The following is a 19,490-nucleotide window of genomic DNA, read 5'->3' on the forward strand; positions in this document are numbered from 1 at the left end:
GTACACAGATCACAAAGCAGCTTTCTACGAGATCTTTCTGCAGTTTAATGCAGTGGAAAGACTGAGACTGATTTGATCATCAGATTTGCTTCAGCTGCTAATACAATGCAAGTACCAGCTCTCACTTTAACCTATTAGTCTTCACACAGTTATGTAAATATTACCTGTTATTCTGTATCTTGAATTTTATTGACATTACTGTATGCAAAGAAATTTGCTTGAAAAATGACAGTAATTTTTAAAGATTTTCCTTAATATTTGTCTACAAATAATACGCACTACCTATCTCAATTACCAAATAGTCTACATTACAGAAGAACAGTATCTTTAAAAGACTTTTTTTGCAAGTCATGTCAGAAAAACCATACTTCTATGATCCTCTTGAAAAGAGACTGGGCTATTTTTAAAAATTACTACTACTCACCTCTATTTTTATGACATTTTTAAGTGCCAAAAACTAAAATGATTAAACTAGAAAGAAAGATGTCTTACAGATGTGCTACCTGAGAACAAACGATTCACAGAGCATCAACCAAAAATCTGGTTGGAACCTATCATCTTTATAAATATTTGTAACTTGCAATAAAAAATGAAACTCAAAGCTTACCACAGGATTGGGTTTGGGAGTATATGGCCTTGTAGATTTAATTCCAGTGAGCAGTTTGCCCTTCATAGTAGCAGACAAAACTTCTGGCTGATGCAACAACAATGGTTTTATAGGCTCAATGACAGAGGGAGTTGGAATATAAACGGGCTCTGGATCCACTTCACCTTCTACTTTCACCCACAACGGGTAATGCCGAATGGGCTGTTCAGGCTCTGTTTCACATATAGCTTAACAAAAAGAAGGATAAGATTTCAGGCACTTTTATCAACTAAAGTTCAATGCTGAGGCACTGCCAAAACAAAACATGCTCCCTCACAGAAGGCAAGGACTAATTAAAATAATCAAATGGATTAGCTGCCCTTACGTACCTTAATTAATCTACTTACCAAATATTTATCGAACATCTACTATGAACCAGATACAGTTTCAGGCACTAGAATAAACATAGCTATGAAGAAAACAAAGTTCTTGCCCTCAGAGAGTTTATAACCCAGTAGGAGAGAACTAAAAAATACATAAAATCAAGTAATGATGAGCGCCATGTAGAAAAATATAGTAAGGTAAGGAGATGAAGAGTGGATGTTATTGTATTTAGCATGGCCAGAGAAGGCCTTATTGAAAAGATACCATTTTATACCACACTTTATTTTACAAATAACAACAAGCAATGTTTACTGAACCTTCCTTTGTGCCTGTTCCAAGCACTTTGTATGTGTTAACTCATTTAACTGCTACAAGAGCCCCAAGGTAAATATTATTTCCATCTTAAAGAAGCTGAGGCCCAGGGGAGTCTGAGCAGTAAGTGAAAGATCAAACCCAGGCAAACTAGCTCCAGAGATCAAGCTGTTACCGTTGCCTTCTGATGACAAATCGCAATCACAAGACAACCTGAACTCAGCAAAGGAGCAAAAACATTAATATCAATATAAAAGCAATGAAACCCAACTGAGGTGAAATCATCCTATCAAGAAGTTCTGAGCAAAGAAAACAAGGGTTCATTATTTAACCAAATTAAAAGGGCTCCTGACTTTATTCTATAAGCAAGTTGCCCATTCCCCATAAATGAGATAGCTCCGGAGAAGCAAACATTGCATCCTGCATTCTAATGGTCAGTCTTCAAGAAGCTCTGGTGGCGCAGGGGTTAGAGGGCACAGCTGGGAACCAAAAGGTGGGCGATTAGAGTCACCAGGTGCTCTGTAGGACAAAGTCTGCTTCCATAAAGATTACAGCCGTGGAAGCCCTATGGGGCAGCTCTATTCTGTCCTACAGGGTCACTAGGAGCCAGCATCGACTCCACAGCAATGGGTTTTTTTTGATTGTTTTGGTCCGTCTTCAGACAAGATGAATCTGATTCAAAGTGAGAGATCAAAAAACCTAAAGTCACATAAAGTGATTCTGAGCAACACTCATACTTAATTCAGAAATCTAGTTCAATTAATCCTTCATCACAAAGCAGAACCCAAACTGCTCCCTGATTTCAAATGAAGTATATGTGCTCTGTACATTATGACCCCACTTGTGAAGAACAATTTTGTCTAAGGAGTTCCTTCAAAGCGCAACCCCAAAATGCTGAATAAAACGAAAGATTAAAATTAAAAGAAAAAAACCTTCAATGCTGAAGTGATTAATGAGTCAGTTACTTTGCTATTTAGAATGCTCAGTTACCCATCTTTTAAATCCTGGCTCACTTATCACATAATTCACATATGAATGCCCCAGTATTCATTCATGCTTTCAAATATTTGAATGTCTACTATGTGTCAACAGCCCTTGGTGGTGCAATGGTTAAAGTGCTTGGCTCTTAATGGCTTCAAGGGACAAAAAATCCTGGTATCTGCTCCTATAAAGATTACAGCTTAAGAAACACTATGTACGGGGCAGTTCTACTCTGTCTGATAAGGTCGCTATGACTTGGGATTGACTCAACAACGGGTCTGGTTTTTTGGTTTTTAACCTCCAGAAATTCAGCAAGAGTTTCTACAAGGTCAACTTCCTCCATCATTACATGTTTTAATATGTCTTTATTTTATGTACATACTTGATTTATAATGTAGTCTGCTATACAAGTGTAGGTTGAAAAATCATCCAACCCCATCTCACCCCAATTCTGAAAACATTGATTAAAATATCAAGTGTTATTGATAATTCTTTGACATAAGACTGATTCTACATCCTTTGCAGTCAAAGTGGTTTGTCTTTAAGAGTATTCAGAATATCATCTTTATTCTTAATATTCTGAGATGTCAGAAGGATGTGTCTCAACAAGAGTCTTCTTAAAATTTTTACTCCCTGGTATTCAGTGGGCTCTTTTAATCTGAAACTTCATGTCCTCCATCTCTGGGATATTTTCTTATGTCATTTCCTTGAGTATGTCTTTCCTTTGATTTCCTCTGTTTTTTCTTTCTTCGACTCCTCTAGATCATCTATAACTCTTAGTTGTTTTTTTTTTTCCTCTCTCTCTCATTTTCACTAGGCAAAACATACTGAGAGATTTCCTCAATGTCTTCTTGTCCTTATATTGATTTTTTGTTTGTTTTTTGGTCTCCGCATCACTCCCCCTCTTAAGAACTCTTTCCTATTTCTACTCCTTTCACAGAGCAGGCAAAACAAAAATACCTTCCCTCCTCTCCTCACCCTTCCCTTAACAGTGCAAGAAAACTGGTGGCTCTTTTTATACCAAAGACTCTATCAGTGAGAAAAACAAAGAATACTGTGGTAAGCGGCTGGCTCCTGGAGTTTAACTCTGGCCGAGGATAAGACACACAGGGTGAAGACTCATCCAGGAAGCCAAGTAATGAGACAACAGGTACACAGTATTCCTGCTTATGCGCTTTTGTATCTTGTTGCTTTGAAATGGAAACGTGTGTTACTTTATGTGCAAGATAAGATAGAACTAAATAATATTTCTGTATTATATTTCATTTTAAACCTTTAAAATCTTATTTCTATTAATACCATTTAGATATATGAAGACACTACCCTCACTTAAACACTAAAATAATATTAGAATAGCCTGGCACTGGTTACAAAACAGACAGGAGGGACCAGAAACAGATTCGAGCAATATATTTTACTACAATATAGGTGACATATCAAATCAGTAGGGAAAGTATATACTTCTTAATAAGTGAGGACTAGCCAGCCACCTGGGGGGAAAATGAGTCCCTACTACAAATCTCATATCAAATATATTAGAGATACATTAAAATTTTAGTATTTTTAAAAGTCTATAAAAGTAATAGAAAAGGGAAAAAATTATTTTGGCTATGACATTATCAGACAAGGGTCTATAATCTCTACTACAGTGAAATAGCATCTCACTCTGACATTACTGGAATTAATCAAGAAACAGAAATTAACAAATGTTGGAGAGGTTATGGAGAGATCAGAACTCTTATGCACCACCGGTGGGAATATAAAATGATACAACCACTATGGAAAACGATATGGTGCCTCCTTAAAAAGCTGGAAATAGAAATGCCGTATGATCCAGCAATCCCACTTCTAGGAGTATATCCTAGAGAAATAAGAGCCGTCACATGAATAGACATATGCACACCCATGTCCATTATAGAATTATTCACAATTGCAAAAAGATGTTAACAACCCAAGCGCCCATCAATAGATAAAATGGACAAATTATGGTACATACACACAATGGAATACTACGCAATGATAAAGAACAACGATGAATCCACAAAACATCTCACAACATGGATGAATCTAGAGGGCATTATGCTAAGCGAAATAAGTCAATCACAAAAGGACAAATATCGTGTAAGACCACTACTATAAAAAGACCAAGAAAAGGTTTACACGTAGAAAAAAGCTATCTTTGATGGTTACAAGGGAGAGGGGGGTTAGAGAGGGGAAATCACTCACTGGATAGCAGACAAATGTTAACTTTGGTCGAGGGAAGGACACCACACAATACAGGGGAAATCAGCACAACTTGACCAAGGCAAAGCCACAGAAGCTTCCTAGACAAATCCAAACACCTTGAGGGATCGAGTTACTGGAGCTGAGGGCTCCAGTCCTACTTTGGTGAGTAGCATCTAGGGTCTTAAAAGCTTGTGAGTGGCCATCTAAACTATATCTATTGTGCAAGCAGCCATCGAAGATGCATCAATTGGTCCCAACCTATCTGAAGCAAAGGAGAAAAACACCAAACACAAAAGGAAAATATTAGCCCAAGAGACAAAAGGGCCACATAAACCACAGACTCCACGAGCCTGAGACCAGAAGAACTAAATGGTACTGGGCAAGCACCAATGACCACCTTGACAGGAAACACAACAGACAGTCCCTGACAGAGCAGGAGAGAGAAAAAATAAATAAATAAAATACCTCTATTGGTCCCAGCACATTTGGAGCAAAGGAGAATGAAGAAAACCAAAGGCATAAGAAAAATATTAGTCCAAAGGACTAAAAGACCACGTGAACCACAGCTTCCACCAGCCTAAGCCCAGAAGAACTAGATGGTGGCCAGCTACCACCACCAATGGCTCTGACAGGAATGACAACAGAGGGTCCTGGACAGAGCGGGAGAAAAATGTAAAACGAAATTCAAACTCACAAAAAAAGATCAGACTTACTGATCTGACAGAGACTGGAAGAACCCCTGAGACTCTGGTCCCTGGACTCCCTGCTAACTTAGAACTGAAGCCACTCCCGAAGTACACCTTTCAGCCAAGATTAATCAGGCCTATGAAACCAACAATAACACACATGAGGAACATGTTTTAGTTCAATAAAGTATACAAGACCAAATAGGGAACATTTGTTCAAAAGCTAAGAAGGCAGGAAAGAGGAGGAAGCCGGGACGAATGGACATAGATAACTCAGGGTGTAAAGGGAAGGGGGAAGGTGCTGATACAATGCGGGGATTACAACCAATGTCACAAACAATTTCTGTATAAATTTTGAAGGAGAAACTAATTCGTGCTGTAAAGTTCACCTAAAACACAATAAAATTTAAAAATAATAATACTAAAAAAAACTAAAGAATTTTTATAATCTTCAGGGTAGAGAAAGACTTTCTAAGAGTGACTATAAATACAAAAACCACATAGGAAGAAACTGCCAGATTTAATTATCTCTTTTTCTTTTTACCTTTTTTTAGGGGTGAGTAGAGGGGCTGCAAACAAAATTAGAGAATAAATTACAAAATTATAAACTTGTAAAATAAGGCTCCTGCAAAACTATAAAAAAAAAAAACCCAATAAAATATTTAGCAAAGAATTCAAAAAGACAATTTACAAAAAGGGTTTATGACAAATGGTTAATAAACCTATCATTACAGAAATACTAATTTAAAATAAGATCTCAAACTGCCTATCAGTTTGATGTAGTTTTAAGACTTAAAAAATACCCAGTTGTCGAGTGTAGAAAAACTGGTGCTCTCTAGCTATTAGCAAATATGTAAGTTGGTACAACTCCAGCATTATTTACAAGTCCATTTAACAGGCATTCACTGTCCCAGCAATTTTACTTTTAATAGCCTATCCTAAACCTGAATGTTCTTCACTGTATTGTTTAAAATAAAGACAATCCAAAAAAGGCTAAATGTCCAATCAAAAGGACTATAATATAAAGCCATTGAAACTAAAATTACAATGGTACATCTACACTTACGGAAAAAAGATGGCCTTCTGATACTAAAATTTTTAAAGGTTACAATACCACATACATAACAGTTCCATTTCTGTAAAAATACATGCATGTGTGTGTACACGTGGATTCAAAGAACATTATGGAAGGGCATCCATCATCATCTCTGACTGAAATGAGTACATGACAAGTAACATAAAATGTAAATTTAAGCTGCCAAAAAAGGGAGCGTCAATCCTCTGACGAACAAGAGGCAAGAAACCCTTTTCGATTATGAGGTAAAATCATATTCAATATATTTGAATCAAATACAAAAATGTCGTAGAAAGAAAAAAAAGAGAGAGAGAAAAATGTTACTTGGGCCTATATCTTATCAAAAAGAAAAAACAAGCTTTTCAAAGAGTACAAAGTGAGCAGCTCTGCCACGCCCTATCTGCCCCCAGCTGCCCCAGCCACCAGATGCGTGGCTCAAACCACGTCCACAGGGTCTTACTGCAAAGTGTGTCCCTTCATGAAAATATATTGATCATCTGTATGCTTTCCAAGGAACATCTGGAGGAAAGAAAAATGGGGGAAACTTCAAGCTACTCTGGCAGTCCAAATGAGAGAATGATTCAAATTTAGCACACACAAAAAGCCATTCTCAGAGAAATATTCCATTTAAAAACAGGCATGTACGTGCGTGCATATCACACACACCATCTAGAAAGCATACTGAAAGATAGTAACAATTTCTCAAAATACGGACAAGTAAAGCAGGATTCAAATAGGTATTGCTGTTTTAAAATAAACACTTTTCCAAAACACTAAGACACTAACTTCCTGTTTGAACCCCCAATTAATACTCACTGTATTCTAGCTTCTTTCTCTTCTTCTTCTCTTTCAATAGTTCTTCCTCTTCCCTGACTCCCTCCTCTCCTTCTTCCTTTGGCTCTTCTCCCAGAGTATCATAAAATGCTAGATCACGATGAGCAGCCTTCCTCTGGAAATGCTTAGTTTTGGATCCCCCTTTAACAAGTACAACTTTTCTTTTCAAACAAGTGCAGCCAAACATGCAGTCTGGTCGGCGGCAGTGAGCAGGCTGGCGCTTCTCCAAAGCTAGACTGGAACATACACAGCCCAGCCGACAGAAATCGTTGTTGCATGGGGGAGCTCGTTTCCTTATGATTGTGTGGATAGGTTTAGTTTTGAGAGATGCCTAAAATTAAAGCAGAAAATTATAATTTTACTAAATTGCCCAAATACATGACGGAGAGATGCAGAAGACAGATCATAAATGTAGACAGGGCTGTGAACAAACTCTCACAGACAGGCAGGAGAATAAATACTCTTGCTGATTAGCCAAAATATCAACAAAGATGGATCTATCTGCAATAAAAACTGTACATAATGCTCTGGGGCAGGGATTGACAAGCTAATGCCCACAGACGGAATACAGCCTGTTCTGTAAACAAAGTTTTAATGGAATACAGGCAGGGTCATTCATTTATATTATCTATGCCGGGCAGAGTTGAATAACTGCAACAGAGACTGCATGCCCTACAAATCCTAAAATATTTACCCTCCAGCCCTTTTTAGAACAAGTTTGCCAATCCTGCTCTAGAGTAATTAATAAAAAGGGGAGAGGCTAATACATGCACAAAAGTGTTTAGGAATAAAGGACACATCCTGCACCTAGTCCCAACATCTCACGATCTTCAGCTCTAGGATTCAGTAACAGAGCGAAAAAATGGAACGTAAGATATAAACACCCATTATTTAAAAATGACCACCATATTGTTGTCATTTGACATGCACCCAGAGGCAGCTAACGAGGGTGCATTAATAACAAATGAAAAAATCTTAATATTTTACAAATAACAAAGTTTTTTTTCCACAGAAGTACGTGTGTGTGTGTGTGTGTGTGTGTGTAATATACATACATATTCTTATATATGTATGTATGGTTTTTTGTTTTTCCTGAGATTTAGTACTTCTTAAGCAGAATTTTCCAAGTTGTTTTAACAAGATCAGCAAATGTACTTGTTGACATGCTGGAGAATGAAATTAGAAACTTTCAGAATAGCCAGCTGCCTTTATACAGGCAACGGACGTTACTCAAAGCACAGTTGTACTGTCTCCCTCTGCTGGCAGGAAAGAGCTACACTTGAGTGTCTAGTTGGCAAAAAAGAAGAAATAGACAGGACATCTCCTCACTTTGTTTGTAGCCAAGGTAACAAAAAATGCCTAAAACTTCCTGCCAAAAAACCCCATTCCCAACTTCCCCTCACTAACCTCACTCCTCCTAGCCAAGCACTCTACAGAAAAACAGGAGATACTTACTTGAGCAGTAAGCAGAGTTGTTAATGATACGTCTGCTCGCTCTTCAGTGATATAGGTCCTTGGTTTTCCTTCCCAAAGTGCACAGTCCTCCAAGTCCATTAGCTTCACCTGAGATTTAGACAAGCCTGGAGGGCGAGTCCCCTGAAGCTGTTGGTGTTGCTGCTGGTGTGCCTGCCGCAGACTAATCTGCTTTGGGAAAACATTTTCCTCTGAAGTTGTCACGACGAAGTTATTCACCTGGTTTTCTGAGGTGGTGCTTGAAGAATTCTTGGTAACCCTATCTGCTGGAATCATATGAGAGTGTTTCTGCTTTGGTGAAAGGGGATATGGTAAGATGGATTTATAAGATGACTTCATTCGGCCACTGAAATTTGCCGGTTTGTTTTGAGACTTCACCTTTCGAGAGGGAGGGGGTACAGAATGAGGCTTCAAAGAGTAAGAGGTAGAAGGGGAAACAGCAGATTGCTTCTTTAGTACACTATCAAGTGTTCGCACGTAGCTGGTACTCTTGGTGGGAAGCTGGTATACCACAGGAGACGTGGGAGCACTGGAAGAGAAGCCCATGCTTGTCTCCATCAGCTTGCCTTCATTTTCCAAGTATTCATCCAGCTTGTCACTACAGAAAGCAGAACGGTTCTTCAGTGAACCTTCGGAATTGCCTCCTAGAAAGAGAGACACAAGACACTTTTAACAACCTAGGGCAAAAAAAAAAAATTTTTTTTGTATTGTTTATCTAAGTTGCTTTAACATTTTTTTTTTTAAATCACACAAATATGTATTTGTAACAAAAATTTCTATTTTACAGAAATAAATAAAACTAGGGTAGGTCTTTTTTTTTTTTTTTAGGGTAGGTCTTTAGGAAAAAACACACTAAAAAAAGTCAGGCACATTGGTTACTAGCCACTGAATCTTAACTGTCTCTCCTAAGAAGGAAAGCATAATATCAAACCAAGAGAAGACACTGACTCTCAGATACTAATTACATTAAAATCTGTTCTCTATGGAAAATTAAAATGTTTACTCAAATTATATCCTACCCTAAAATTATCAAGTTACGTATTTATTGAAAACTAACTATTTGCCAAGTGTTCACATAGTAATTAACTTAAGAGTATTCAATTTTTGACAACTTACGGTCTAACTATCTGGACCAAAACCAAAAAAAAACACCAAACCCCGTGCCGTCGAGTCGATTCCGACTCATAGCGATCCTACAGGACAGAGCAGAACTGCCCCACAGAGTTTCCAAGGAGTGCCTGGCAGATTCGAACTGCCGACCGTTTGGTTAGCAGCCATAGCACTTAACCACTACACCACCATCTGGACCACACTTAAGAAAAAATACAAGAATAAAGAATATATTTAAATCAGACCTCAACAAGATGCCAAGGGATTAGTTAGAACCCTGGAATACTTCAAGTCTGATACGAAATGCTGGAGAAGAGGTAAGGCCACAAGTGAACAAAAAGGCTAGTTTAGTACAGTGCAGAGCATTACACTATAAAACGGTACAAAGTTTCAAAGATGAGGAAAACTATTTTGTTTAAATGAATGGTAAATTAATCTGGTTAGAATTGTAAACCACAATAAGTGCACTGGGTAAGGAAAAAAACTAAGACAGGAGACCAACTGTCACACAGTCAGAAAACTAAGATTAGAAGTTCACTTTGATATATAAGGTTATCGAAATCATGATAGAGAGCTCTAAAAGTTAATATTCAAAAATGATGCTTGAAATGATGCTTTTCATAACTGCAGGAGTAACAGGAAGGGGCGGCTAAAACGGCTGCAGAGATTATTGAAACCTGGTGTGGTTAAGGACTAAACCAGGGTTGTGATTACGGGAAAATGGAATAAACAAAAATTGGCAAGACCATTTATTTCCAGTTCACTTTAAAGCATGGACAGAAAAAATAAAGAAATAAAATGAGAACTACTTTTAACAAAAGGCTTTGGCTACATACATCAGAACATATTAAAAAAAAAAAAAAAAAGGCACGAATTACCTTCATTCCTAGATGCAGAAGCACTCTGAAACTTTCCCCTCCACCCCTTGATTTTGGTGAAATCATTGGTCTTCCCTGTCCTAGAAACAAAGGGAAAGCCAGCATCTATAAAAGAAAAAAAAAAAAGACAAAAATTCTAGTAAGCCAGTATTTATAAATCATTTGTTAAGGCTATGCCAATAAATAAAAGATTTGCCCATGGAATGTCCAAAATGTTTCTAACAAAGGTAACTTTAATTTGTATCACAAGTAACCTTAACTTCAACAAGAAAAACAGTGTTTGACATTACGAATGCTACACACTCACCAGGAGAGGCAGGGTTGGTTCCCGTAAGGTTCCAGAAAGGAAAGCTAGTAGCTGGAGCCAAAGGTAGCTGTACTCCCAAGTACTTAAGATCAATGCTCACCGTTGGATCCACTGAGTTCAATTTTAAGCCCACTACAAAAAAAAAGAATCACACATCAAATTATCTCTTTTTTTCTCCTTTTTTTGGTGGTGGCGGGAAGAAAATAGAAATAAATGAGATAGTAGAGAGCAAAAATGATAAAATAAACATAAATGGTGGCAAACAGACTTTAGGGTGGCTCCCACAATCCCCACCTCTTGGTACTACACATTTGTGTAATCTCTACCCCTCGAGTGTGGGCGGAACCTGTGATCTGTTTCTAATCAACAGAATGTGGCAAAAGGGAAGCGACGACGTACTTCACTACGAATATGTTATCACGTAAGAGTGCTGCACTCATCTCAACTGAGCTGCAAGAAAATTAACTCTGCCAACAACCTGAGGGGAAATGGAACCAGATCCTGCCCCAGTCAAGCCTCTGGTGAGAAACCAGGCCTATCTGAAATCTTAACTGCAGCCTTGTGAGACCCTAAGCAGAGGATTCAATTGACGAGCCCACGCCTGCACTCCTGATCCACAGAATCTGAGACAGTGCTGTTGTTGTTAGGTGCCGCAGAGTCAGCTCTGATTCAGAGACCCTGTGTACAACAGAAGAAAACACTGCCTGGTCCTGCACCATCCTCACCATCATTGCTATGTTTGAGCCAATTGTTGCAGCCACTTTGTCAATCTATCCCATTCAGGGTCATTCTCTTTTACGCTCACCCTCTACTTTCTCCAAGCATGATTTCCTTCTCCAGGGACTAGTGCCTCCTGATGACATGTCCAAAGTACCTGAGACGAAGTCTCACCATCCTCACTTTGAAGGAGCATTCTGGCTGTACTTCTTCGGAGACAGATTTCTTCCTTCTTCTGATAAAAAATAGTTCATGCTATTTCCAATATTCTTCACCAACACCGTAATTCAAAGGCGTCAATTCTTCTTCAGTCTTCCTTATTCAGCTTTCATATGCATATGAGATAATTAAAATAACCATGGCTTGAGTCAAGTGCACCTCAGTCCTCAAAGTGACATCTTTGCTTTTCACCACTTTAAAGAGGTCTTTTGCAGCAGATCTGCCCAATCCAATACATCGTTTGATTTCTTGATACTGCTTCTGTGGGCATTGATAACAGATCCAACTAAAATGAAGTCCTTGACAACTTCAACGTTTTCTCCGTTTATCACATTGTTGTGAGAACCTCTGCTTTCTTTATGTTGAGGTGTAATCCATACTGAAGGCTACAGTCGTTGATCTTCATCAGTAAGTGCTTCAAGTCCTCTCTGCTTTCAGCAAGCAAGGCTGTGTCACCTGTGTATCACAGATTGTTCATGAGTCTTCCTCCAATCTTGATGCAGTGTCCTTTTTCTTATAGTCCAGCTTCTTCAATTATTTGCTCAGCATACAGATTAAATAAATATGGTGAAAAGATACAACCCTGACACACACTTTTTCTGATTTTAAACCATGGAGAATCCCCTCGTTCTGTTCAAATGACTGCCTCTTGGCCTATGTACACGCTCCTCATGAGCACAATTAAGTGTTCTGGAATTCCCATTCTTCAAAATGTTACCCTTAACTTGTTATGATCCACACAGCCGAAAGCCTTTCCATAGTCAATAAAACACAGGTCAACACCTTTCTGGTATTCTGCTTTCAACCAAGATCCATCTGACGTCAGCAATGATATCCCTCATTCTACATCCTCTTCTGAATCCAGACTGAATTTCTGGCAGTTCCCTGTCAACATTCTACTGCAATCATTTTTGAATTATCTTTAGCAAAATTTTACTTGTGTTTGATACTAATGATACTGTTTGATAATTTCCACATTCTGTTGGATCACCTTTCTTTGGAATGGGCACAAATACGGATCTCTTCCAGTCAGTTGGCATATAGACAAGTGAGCGCTTCCAGCGTTGCATCGTTTACGGAAACATCTCAATTGGTATTCTGTCAATTCCTGGAACCTTGTTTTTCGCCAGTGCCTTCAGTGTAGCTTGGACTTTTTCCTCCAGTGCCCTCAGTTATTGATCATAAGCTACCTACTGAAATGGTTGACTGTCGCCCAATTCATTTTGGTACAGTGACTGTGTGTGTACTCCTTCCATCTGAGACAGAAAACGGAGTCCTGGTGGCACAGCGGTTAAGAGCTCAGCTGCTAACCAAAAAATGTGAGCAGTTTGAACACACCAGCCGCTCCTTGGAAATCCTATGGGGCAGTTCTACTCTGTTATAGGGTCACTATGAGTTGAAATCAACTCGACGGCGAGTTTGGGTTTTTTGGTTTGGAGACAATAAACATGTATTAGGTTGCTACGTTTGTGGTAATTTATTACACACCAACAGATAATGAATAGGTAACTAATACACAAACATAGCAGATTTGAGACCCTCTGTGCTTTTAACTGTTTATTGTCCAAAGATTTTCTAAGGTCACTAACACAAACTTGCCATAGATTGAGCTTCCGGCCTGTTTATGGCAACTGATTCTCTAGTTTTTATTAATGGTATTAATGATAACTGAGCCTATAAATATAATGAATTGTTTATTTGTAGGCTAAGAGGAAATCTTTTCGGAAGGTATTTAATCTAAATTTTCACAAAATTGAGGACAAAGACATTCAAAGTATTAGCTAACACAGTAAAAATCACTAAAAGTCACAGGTACAGGTTTCCAACAACAAGTTCACAGTGCCGTTTCCCTAAAAGGTAAAGATACTGTGTAGGTTAATTATGGCTAATTTCTGTAACCTCCCATAGAACTTTTCTGCATAAAATACTGTTCTTCTGTTTTGGTTTGCAATTCCAGTTCTTTAAAATAAATACTTTTGCATGTCCTGGTTAAAACTAAGGTCAATAAAACAAAACAACCTCGCCTCATGTTCGTAATCAACGGAGGGCTGGGGGGGGGGGCAGCGAGGGAGGAAGGGAGGATAAAATCCTGAAGCCAGAACACCTGGCTCCTAATCTTTTCATTACTATTTCTTAATTTTGTAATTTGGAAAAAACTTCATTAGTAAAATAGAAACTACCAATCCAGTACACTGTGGGGTATGCTAAAAGAATTTACTCAATCATCTCTGTAAAATACTCTAATGTAAATGGTGATAGAGACATGAAAGACAGTTCCCAGACCTCAAGTTTAAATATACCATTTGCTGTCGTGCCAATTCCACTCACAGCAACCCCATGTGTAAGTACTACAAGAGGTAAACAAAAAAGACCTGTACCGAAGAGCCCAAGGGAATCTGGTAAAACTTTACTGAGGTACAAATTCTAAGTTAGATAAGTAAGAATTAATTAGGAAAGGTGGGGATAAGAAGAAAGAAGAGTAGAACCAGAATGCAGGAAGCTACTGTGGAAAGCCAAGTGAGAACTAAATCCTAAACAAAGGATCAAATGAGATACTATAGCACTCTAAGAAGAGAAAAATACTGTAATATTATTCATTACTAATGACAAACACTGCCAGAACAGTTCCTTACAGAGAAACCAGAAATGAATGAAGTTTTTAAAAATATACCTACGTAGACAAGCAGGTAAGGCATGTAAAATCTAGATTCAGTCTATCGGATTTAGAGACTGTTTTTCCTGTATCTTTTCTTGCTGTCATTGACTTGTGTATTTTATACTGTGATACCAAAACCAACAAGTTTATTTTAAATACACATATCAAAAAAAAAAAAAAGGCAAACACGCTAGGGTAGCTATTATTTAAAAAATGTAAAATAACAAGTGTTGGCAAGGATGTGGAGAAACTGGAACTCTTGTCCATTGCTGGCAGGAATGTGAAATGGTGTAGGTAGTGTGGAAAACAGTTTGGCACTTCCTCAAAAAGTTAAACAGAACTACCATTTAACCCAGCAATTCTATTCCTCAGTACATACCCAAAAGAACTGAAAGGGGGAATTCAAACAGATACTCGTACGCCAACGTTCACTGCAGCATTATTTACAACAGTCAAAACGGGAAACAACTCAAGTGTCCATCAACAGATGAATGGATAAACAAAATCTGGTATAATCATACAATGGAATATTATACCCATAAAAAGGTACAAAGTTGTGATATTAGTATATGGATGACCCTTGAAAACCTTATGCTAAGTGAAATAAGTCAGACACGAAAGGACAAATATATGATTCCACTTGCATGAAATATCTAGAATAGATAAATGCATGGATACAGAAAGGAGATTAGTGGTTAGCACAGGCTGGGGAGACGAGGGAGTTGGGAAGTTACTGCTTAATTGGTACAGAATTTCTGTTTGGAGTGATGATAAGTTTTGGAGACATCCAGTGGTGATGGCTGCACAACACTGTAAGTGTGATAAATGCCACTGGATTGAGCACTTGAAAATGGTTAAAACGGCAAAAAATAAATAAAATTACATAGTTAAATATAAAGCAAGCCCTGAAAGCAAAGAAGTCAGTGGTGCATGAACACTGCTCAAAGTAATTCCCAATTCAGCTTGTCTAGATGATCCTGAAGTGTTAGACTTATAAGAAAATCCTTCCCAAGTAATAGATACATGAGACCTACACTTAGCTGGTCTCATAGGAATGAGCATAAATAACTTGAGCTTCAGCTGAATAATTCAAAGAAGGCGTATACTGAAAACTCCAAAATGTTTTCCACGTATGACAATTTAAACTAAACTACACTCTTAGCTGCTTTTGCCTCACTTCACCATATTAGAAGCTACTTCTTAAAGAGATATTACCATATCATTGCATAAAAGACTCATAAAGATAAGAGAGAATCTTTATGGTTCATATAAAAGCAAAGTCCCCTTGTCCTACAGCAAAAGGTGCTTGCTTCAAGCTAAACCCAATGAAAACCAAAGTATCCACAAGGATGAACTCAGGAGGGATAAACTTCACCCATATAACCAGCAACACCGCCAGTTTGTCATACTGTGGTAGCTTGTGTGTTGCTGTGATGCTGGAAGCTCTGCCATCGATATTTCAAATACCAGCAGGGTCACCCATGGTAGGCAGGTTTCAGCAGAGCTTTCAGACTAAGAGAGACGAGGAAGAAAGGACTGGTAATCTACTTCCAAAAATTAGCCAATGAAAATCTTACGGATCACGACAGAATACTGTAGTGCTAGAAGACAAGCTCTCTAGACTGGAAGGCACTACACAATAGCTGCAACAAAGGACACAAACGTACCACTGATCATGAAGATGGCACAGGACTGGAAAACATTTCATTCGGTTATACGTAAGGTCGCCATGAGTTAGAATCAACTCGAGAGCAACTAACAACACTTAACTAGTAAACACGGGAAAAATTCAATATAAAAATACAGTGATTAACAACAAAAAGACAAACAAGCCAATCAAAAAATAGGCAAAGGACTTGAACAGACATTTCACCAAAGAGAATATTCAAATGGTCGACAAGCACGTGAAAACATGCTCCACGTCATTAGCGATTCCCACAGATTGTCAATGAGTCGATTCCAACTCAACGTGACAGCGTAGAACTGCCCCACAGGGGTTCAAAAGCTGTAAATCTTCATAGAAACAGACTGCCACATCTTTCTCCCTCAGACAGATACCACACTTTACCCCATAAGAATGGCAATAAGAAAGCAAACAAACAAAACCAAAAAACAACAGATGTTGGTGAGTTGTGGAGAAACTGTAACCCTCGCCTATTGCTGGTGGCTATGTAAAATGGTACAGTCACTACGGAAAACATTTTAGTGGTTCCTCAAAAAGTTGAACTTAGAATTACCATATGACCCAGGAATCCCAATCCTAAGTATATACTTAAAAGAAGTAAAGGCAAGAACCCAAGAGGAACCTGTATACTAATGTTCACTGCAGCTCTTTTCACAGTAGCCAAAAAGTAGAAACAATGAGATGTCTATCAACAGATGAATGGATAAACAGAATACGATATACATACACAATGGAATACTACTCAATCATAAAGAAAAACGGAGTTCTGATGCATGCTACCACGTGGATGAACTCTGAAAACATAACGCTGAGTGAAGTCAGTCAGTCACAAAAGGACATATATTGTACTATCTCACTTATATGAAATAAGCAAACATACAGAAACCAAAGATTACACCAGTGTTTACCAGGGGTGGGAGGGAGCAGGGAAGGGAGAGTTTTTCCTTAATGGGCATTGAGGTTATGTTAATGGTGGCAAAATGATTTAGAAAAGGACAGCGAGAATGGATGCACAACTTGAAAAATATAATCAACGTCACTGAACTGTACATGTAGCAATGTTGAGATGGTGTATGCATTGTTACATGTATTTTCACCACAATAAAAATACTAAAAAAAATACAGTGAATAAAAGCAGACACGTGTTAAGAAAAAGTCCAGCTACACATGGACTGAATTCCATTTTCAGATCGTATTTTTAAATAACTGAAAAGGAAGAGGCAGAGAGCTCTTCAAAGATTGTTATTCTTCATAAAGGAATTTAACATTAAGATTGACAGCCTATTCAGATGTAAGTAAATGGCTGTATAAATAAATAAATGGAAGAGAACAAATTAATCTCCCACACAAAAGAATTCCAAATAATTTCAACACACAATACAGGGGAAGTCAGCACAACTGGACTAAACTAAAAGCTAAGAAGTTTCCTGAACACAACCAAACACTTTGAAGGACAGAGTAGCAGGGGCGGGAGTCTGGAGGCCACCGTTTCAGGGGACATCTAGGTCAACTGGCATAACAAAGTTTATTACGAAAATGTTCTGCGCCCCACTTTGGTGAGTGGTGTCTGGGGTGTTAAAAGGTAGCGAGCGGCCACCTAAGATGCATCAGTTGGTCCCAATTCACCCGGAGCAAAAGCAAATGAAGAACACTAAAGACACAAGGAAAATGCTAGCCCAAGAAACAAAAAGGGCCACATAAACCAGAGGCTCCATCAGCCTGAGACCAGGAGAACTAGATGGTGGTAGCTGGCTACCACCAATGATGACCCTGACAGGGAACACAACAGAAAATCCCTGACAGAGCAGGAAAAAAGTGGGGTGCAGAACTCAAATTCTAGTAAAAAGACCAGATTTAATAGTCTCACTGAGACTGGATGAAACCCCAGAAGACATGGTCCCGGACTCTGCTAACCCAGAGCTGAAACCATTCCCAAAGCCAACTCTTCAGACAAAGATTAGGCTGGACTATAAGACATAAAATACTACTTGTAAACAGTGTGCTTCTTAGTTCAAGTAGATACATGAGACAATATGGGCAGCTCCTGCCTGGAGGTGAGATGAAAAGGCAGAAAGCGACAGGAGCTGGCTGAATGGAAACAGAAACTCTGGGGTAGAAAGGAAGAGTGTGCTGACTTATAGCAACTAGGGCCACGTAACAATGTGTGTATAAATTTTTATATGACAACCTTGAGCTGTAAACTTTCACTTAAAGCACAATTAAAAAATTTTTTTTCAAATAATTGATACAGACACACTCCACCCACAAGGAGGTCGAAAATAACTTTCCACTCTAAAGTGTGGCTTGTGCACAGTGACTTACTTCCCAAGAGTACAGTATGGAAGTGGTGGAAAAGAGTAACTACATCAGAAAAAGCTGACAAGACACCTCAGCCACATGACCAAGGTGAAATCAGCAGTGCTAAGTCATGCTGATAATATATACCCTTGATATGACGCGATGAGAACGGCACTTTACCTCTGTGGTCTTCCTCCCAGGAACACACAATCCCAGTCTAATCGTGAGGAAAACATGAGACAAATTCCAAATGAGGAGCAGTCTACAAAATCCATACGTACTATTTCTCAAGACAAAACCATCAAGGTCAACAAAGTCTGAGAAACTGTCACAGCTAAGAGGAGCCGAAGGAGACATGATTACTAATGTGCTGGACAGGATCCTGAACAGAAAAGGACATTACTAAGGAAATGCGAATGAGGTACTGGTTCATTAACTGTAACAAACGTGCTACGCTGACGCCACATGTTCATAAAGGAGGACACAAGGTGCAGAGTACACGGGAACTCCCTGCACTGCTTGCAATCCTTCTGTGACTCGAAGGCTGCTCTTAAAAACAAAAAGTTGGAAGCAGTGATATGGAAGCTTTTACACAAATATCTTTAAAATTCAAAAACAGGTGATACCTTCAGGTAGGCTGATAGAATATAGACCAATATAGGTGTAGTAAACAGACAACTATAGTACTAAGGAAAGCAAAATTAAGAACCTTATTTTACTTTAGGAACAAAACCACCAATAACAACAATAAAAACAGATTCCTAAATGTAACAGACATTTCCAAAATTTCAAAGCAAGCTCAAAAAACATTTTTAAGTTTTTAGCCCACATTTTCAAAAAAAAAATTTTTTTAAGTGTTTATCTTTTATAAAAAAAAAAAAAACAGTTAATAGAAAGGCAAAGAAATATATTATTGAATGGAAATTCAGCAAATTACTTCAAGCAACGTTTTTAGAGAGGAACATGGAATACTTTTATCTTCGCAGACTTGAGAATGGCATCATTCAGCTACTATAAATATTTAGCCTAACTAAATATTTGAAGTACTAAATACATTACTATTC

At 38.3% G+C, this 19,490-nt stretch overlaps 1 protein-coding gene across 19 annotated transcripts in view; it reads right to left on the reverse strand.

Annotated features, from left to right (window-relative positions):
• Window positions 1-19,490, reverse strand: part of MGA (MAX dimerization protein MGA) — a 198,910-nt gene that overhangs the window by 29,458 nt on the left and 149,962 nt on the right. For all 19 annotated transcript variants that reach the window (XM_049899694.1, XM_049899693.1, XM_049899695.1 and 16 more), the window contains exons 6-10: window positions 10,853-10,984; window positions 10,546-10,650; window positions 8,540-9,201; window positions 7,067-7,415; window positions 608-834 (exon numbers count right to left, since the gene is read on the reverse strand). In XM_049899694.1, coding sequence (XP_049755651.1) covers window positions 608-834; window positions 7,067-7,415; window positions 8,540-9,201; window positions 10,546-10,650; window positions 10,853-10,984 — 1,475 coding nt within the window. The remainder of the gene's footprint in view (window positions 1-607; window positions 835-7,066; window positions 7,416-8,539; window positions 9,202-10,545; window positions 10,651-10,852; window positions 10,985-19,490) is intronic.

This window comes from Elephas maximus, chromosome 10 (genome assembly GCF_024166365.1).
Source record: "Elephas maximus indicus isolate mEleMax1 chromosome 10, mEleMax1 primary haplotype, whole genome shotgun sequence".
NCBI lineage: Eukaryota > Metazoa > Chordata > Mammalia > Proboscidea > Elephantidae > Elephas > Elephas maximus.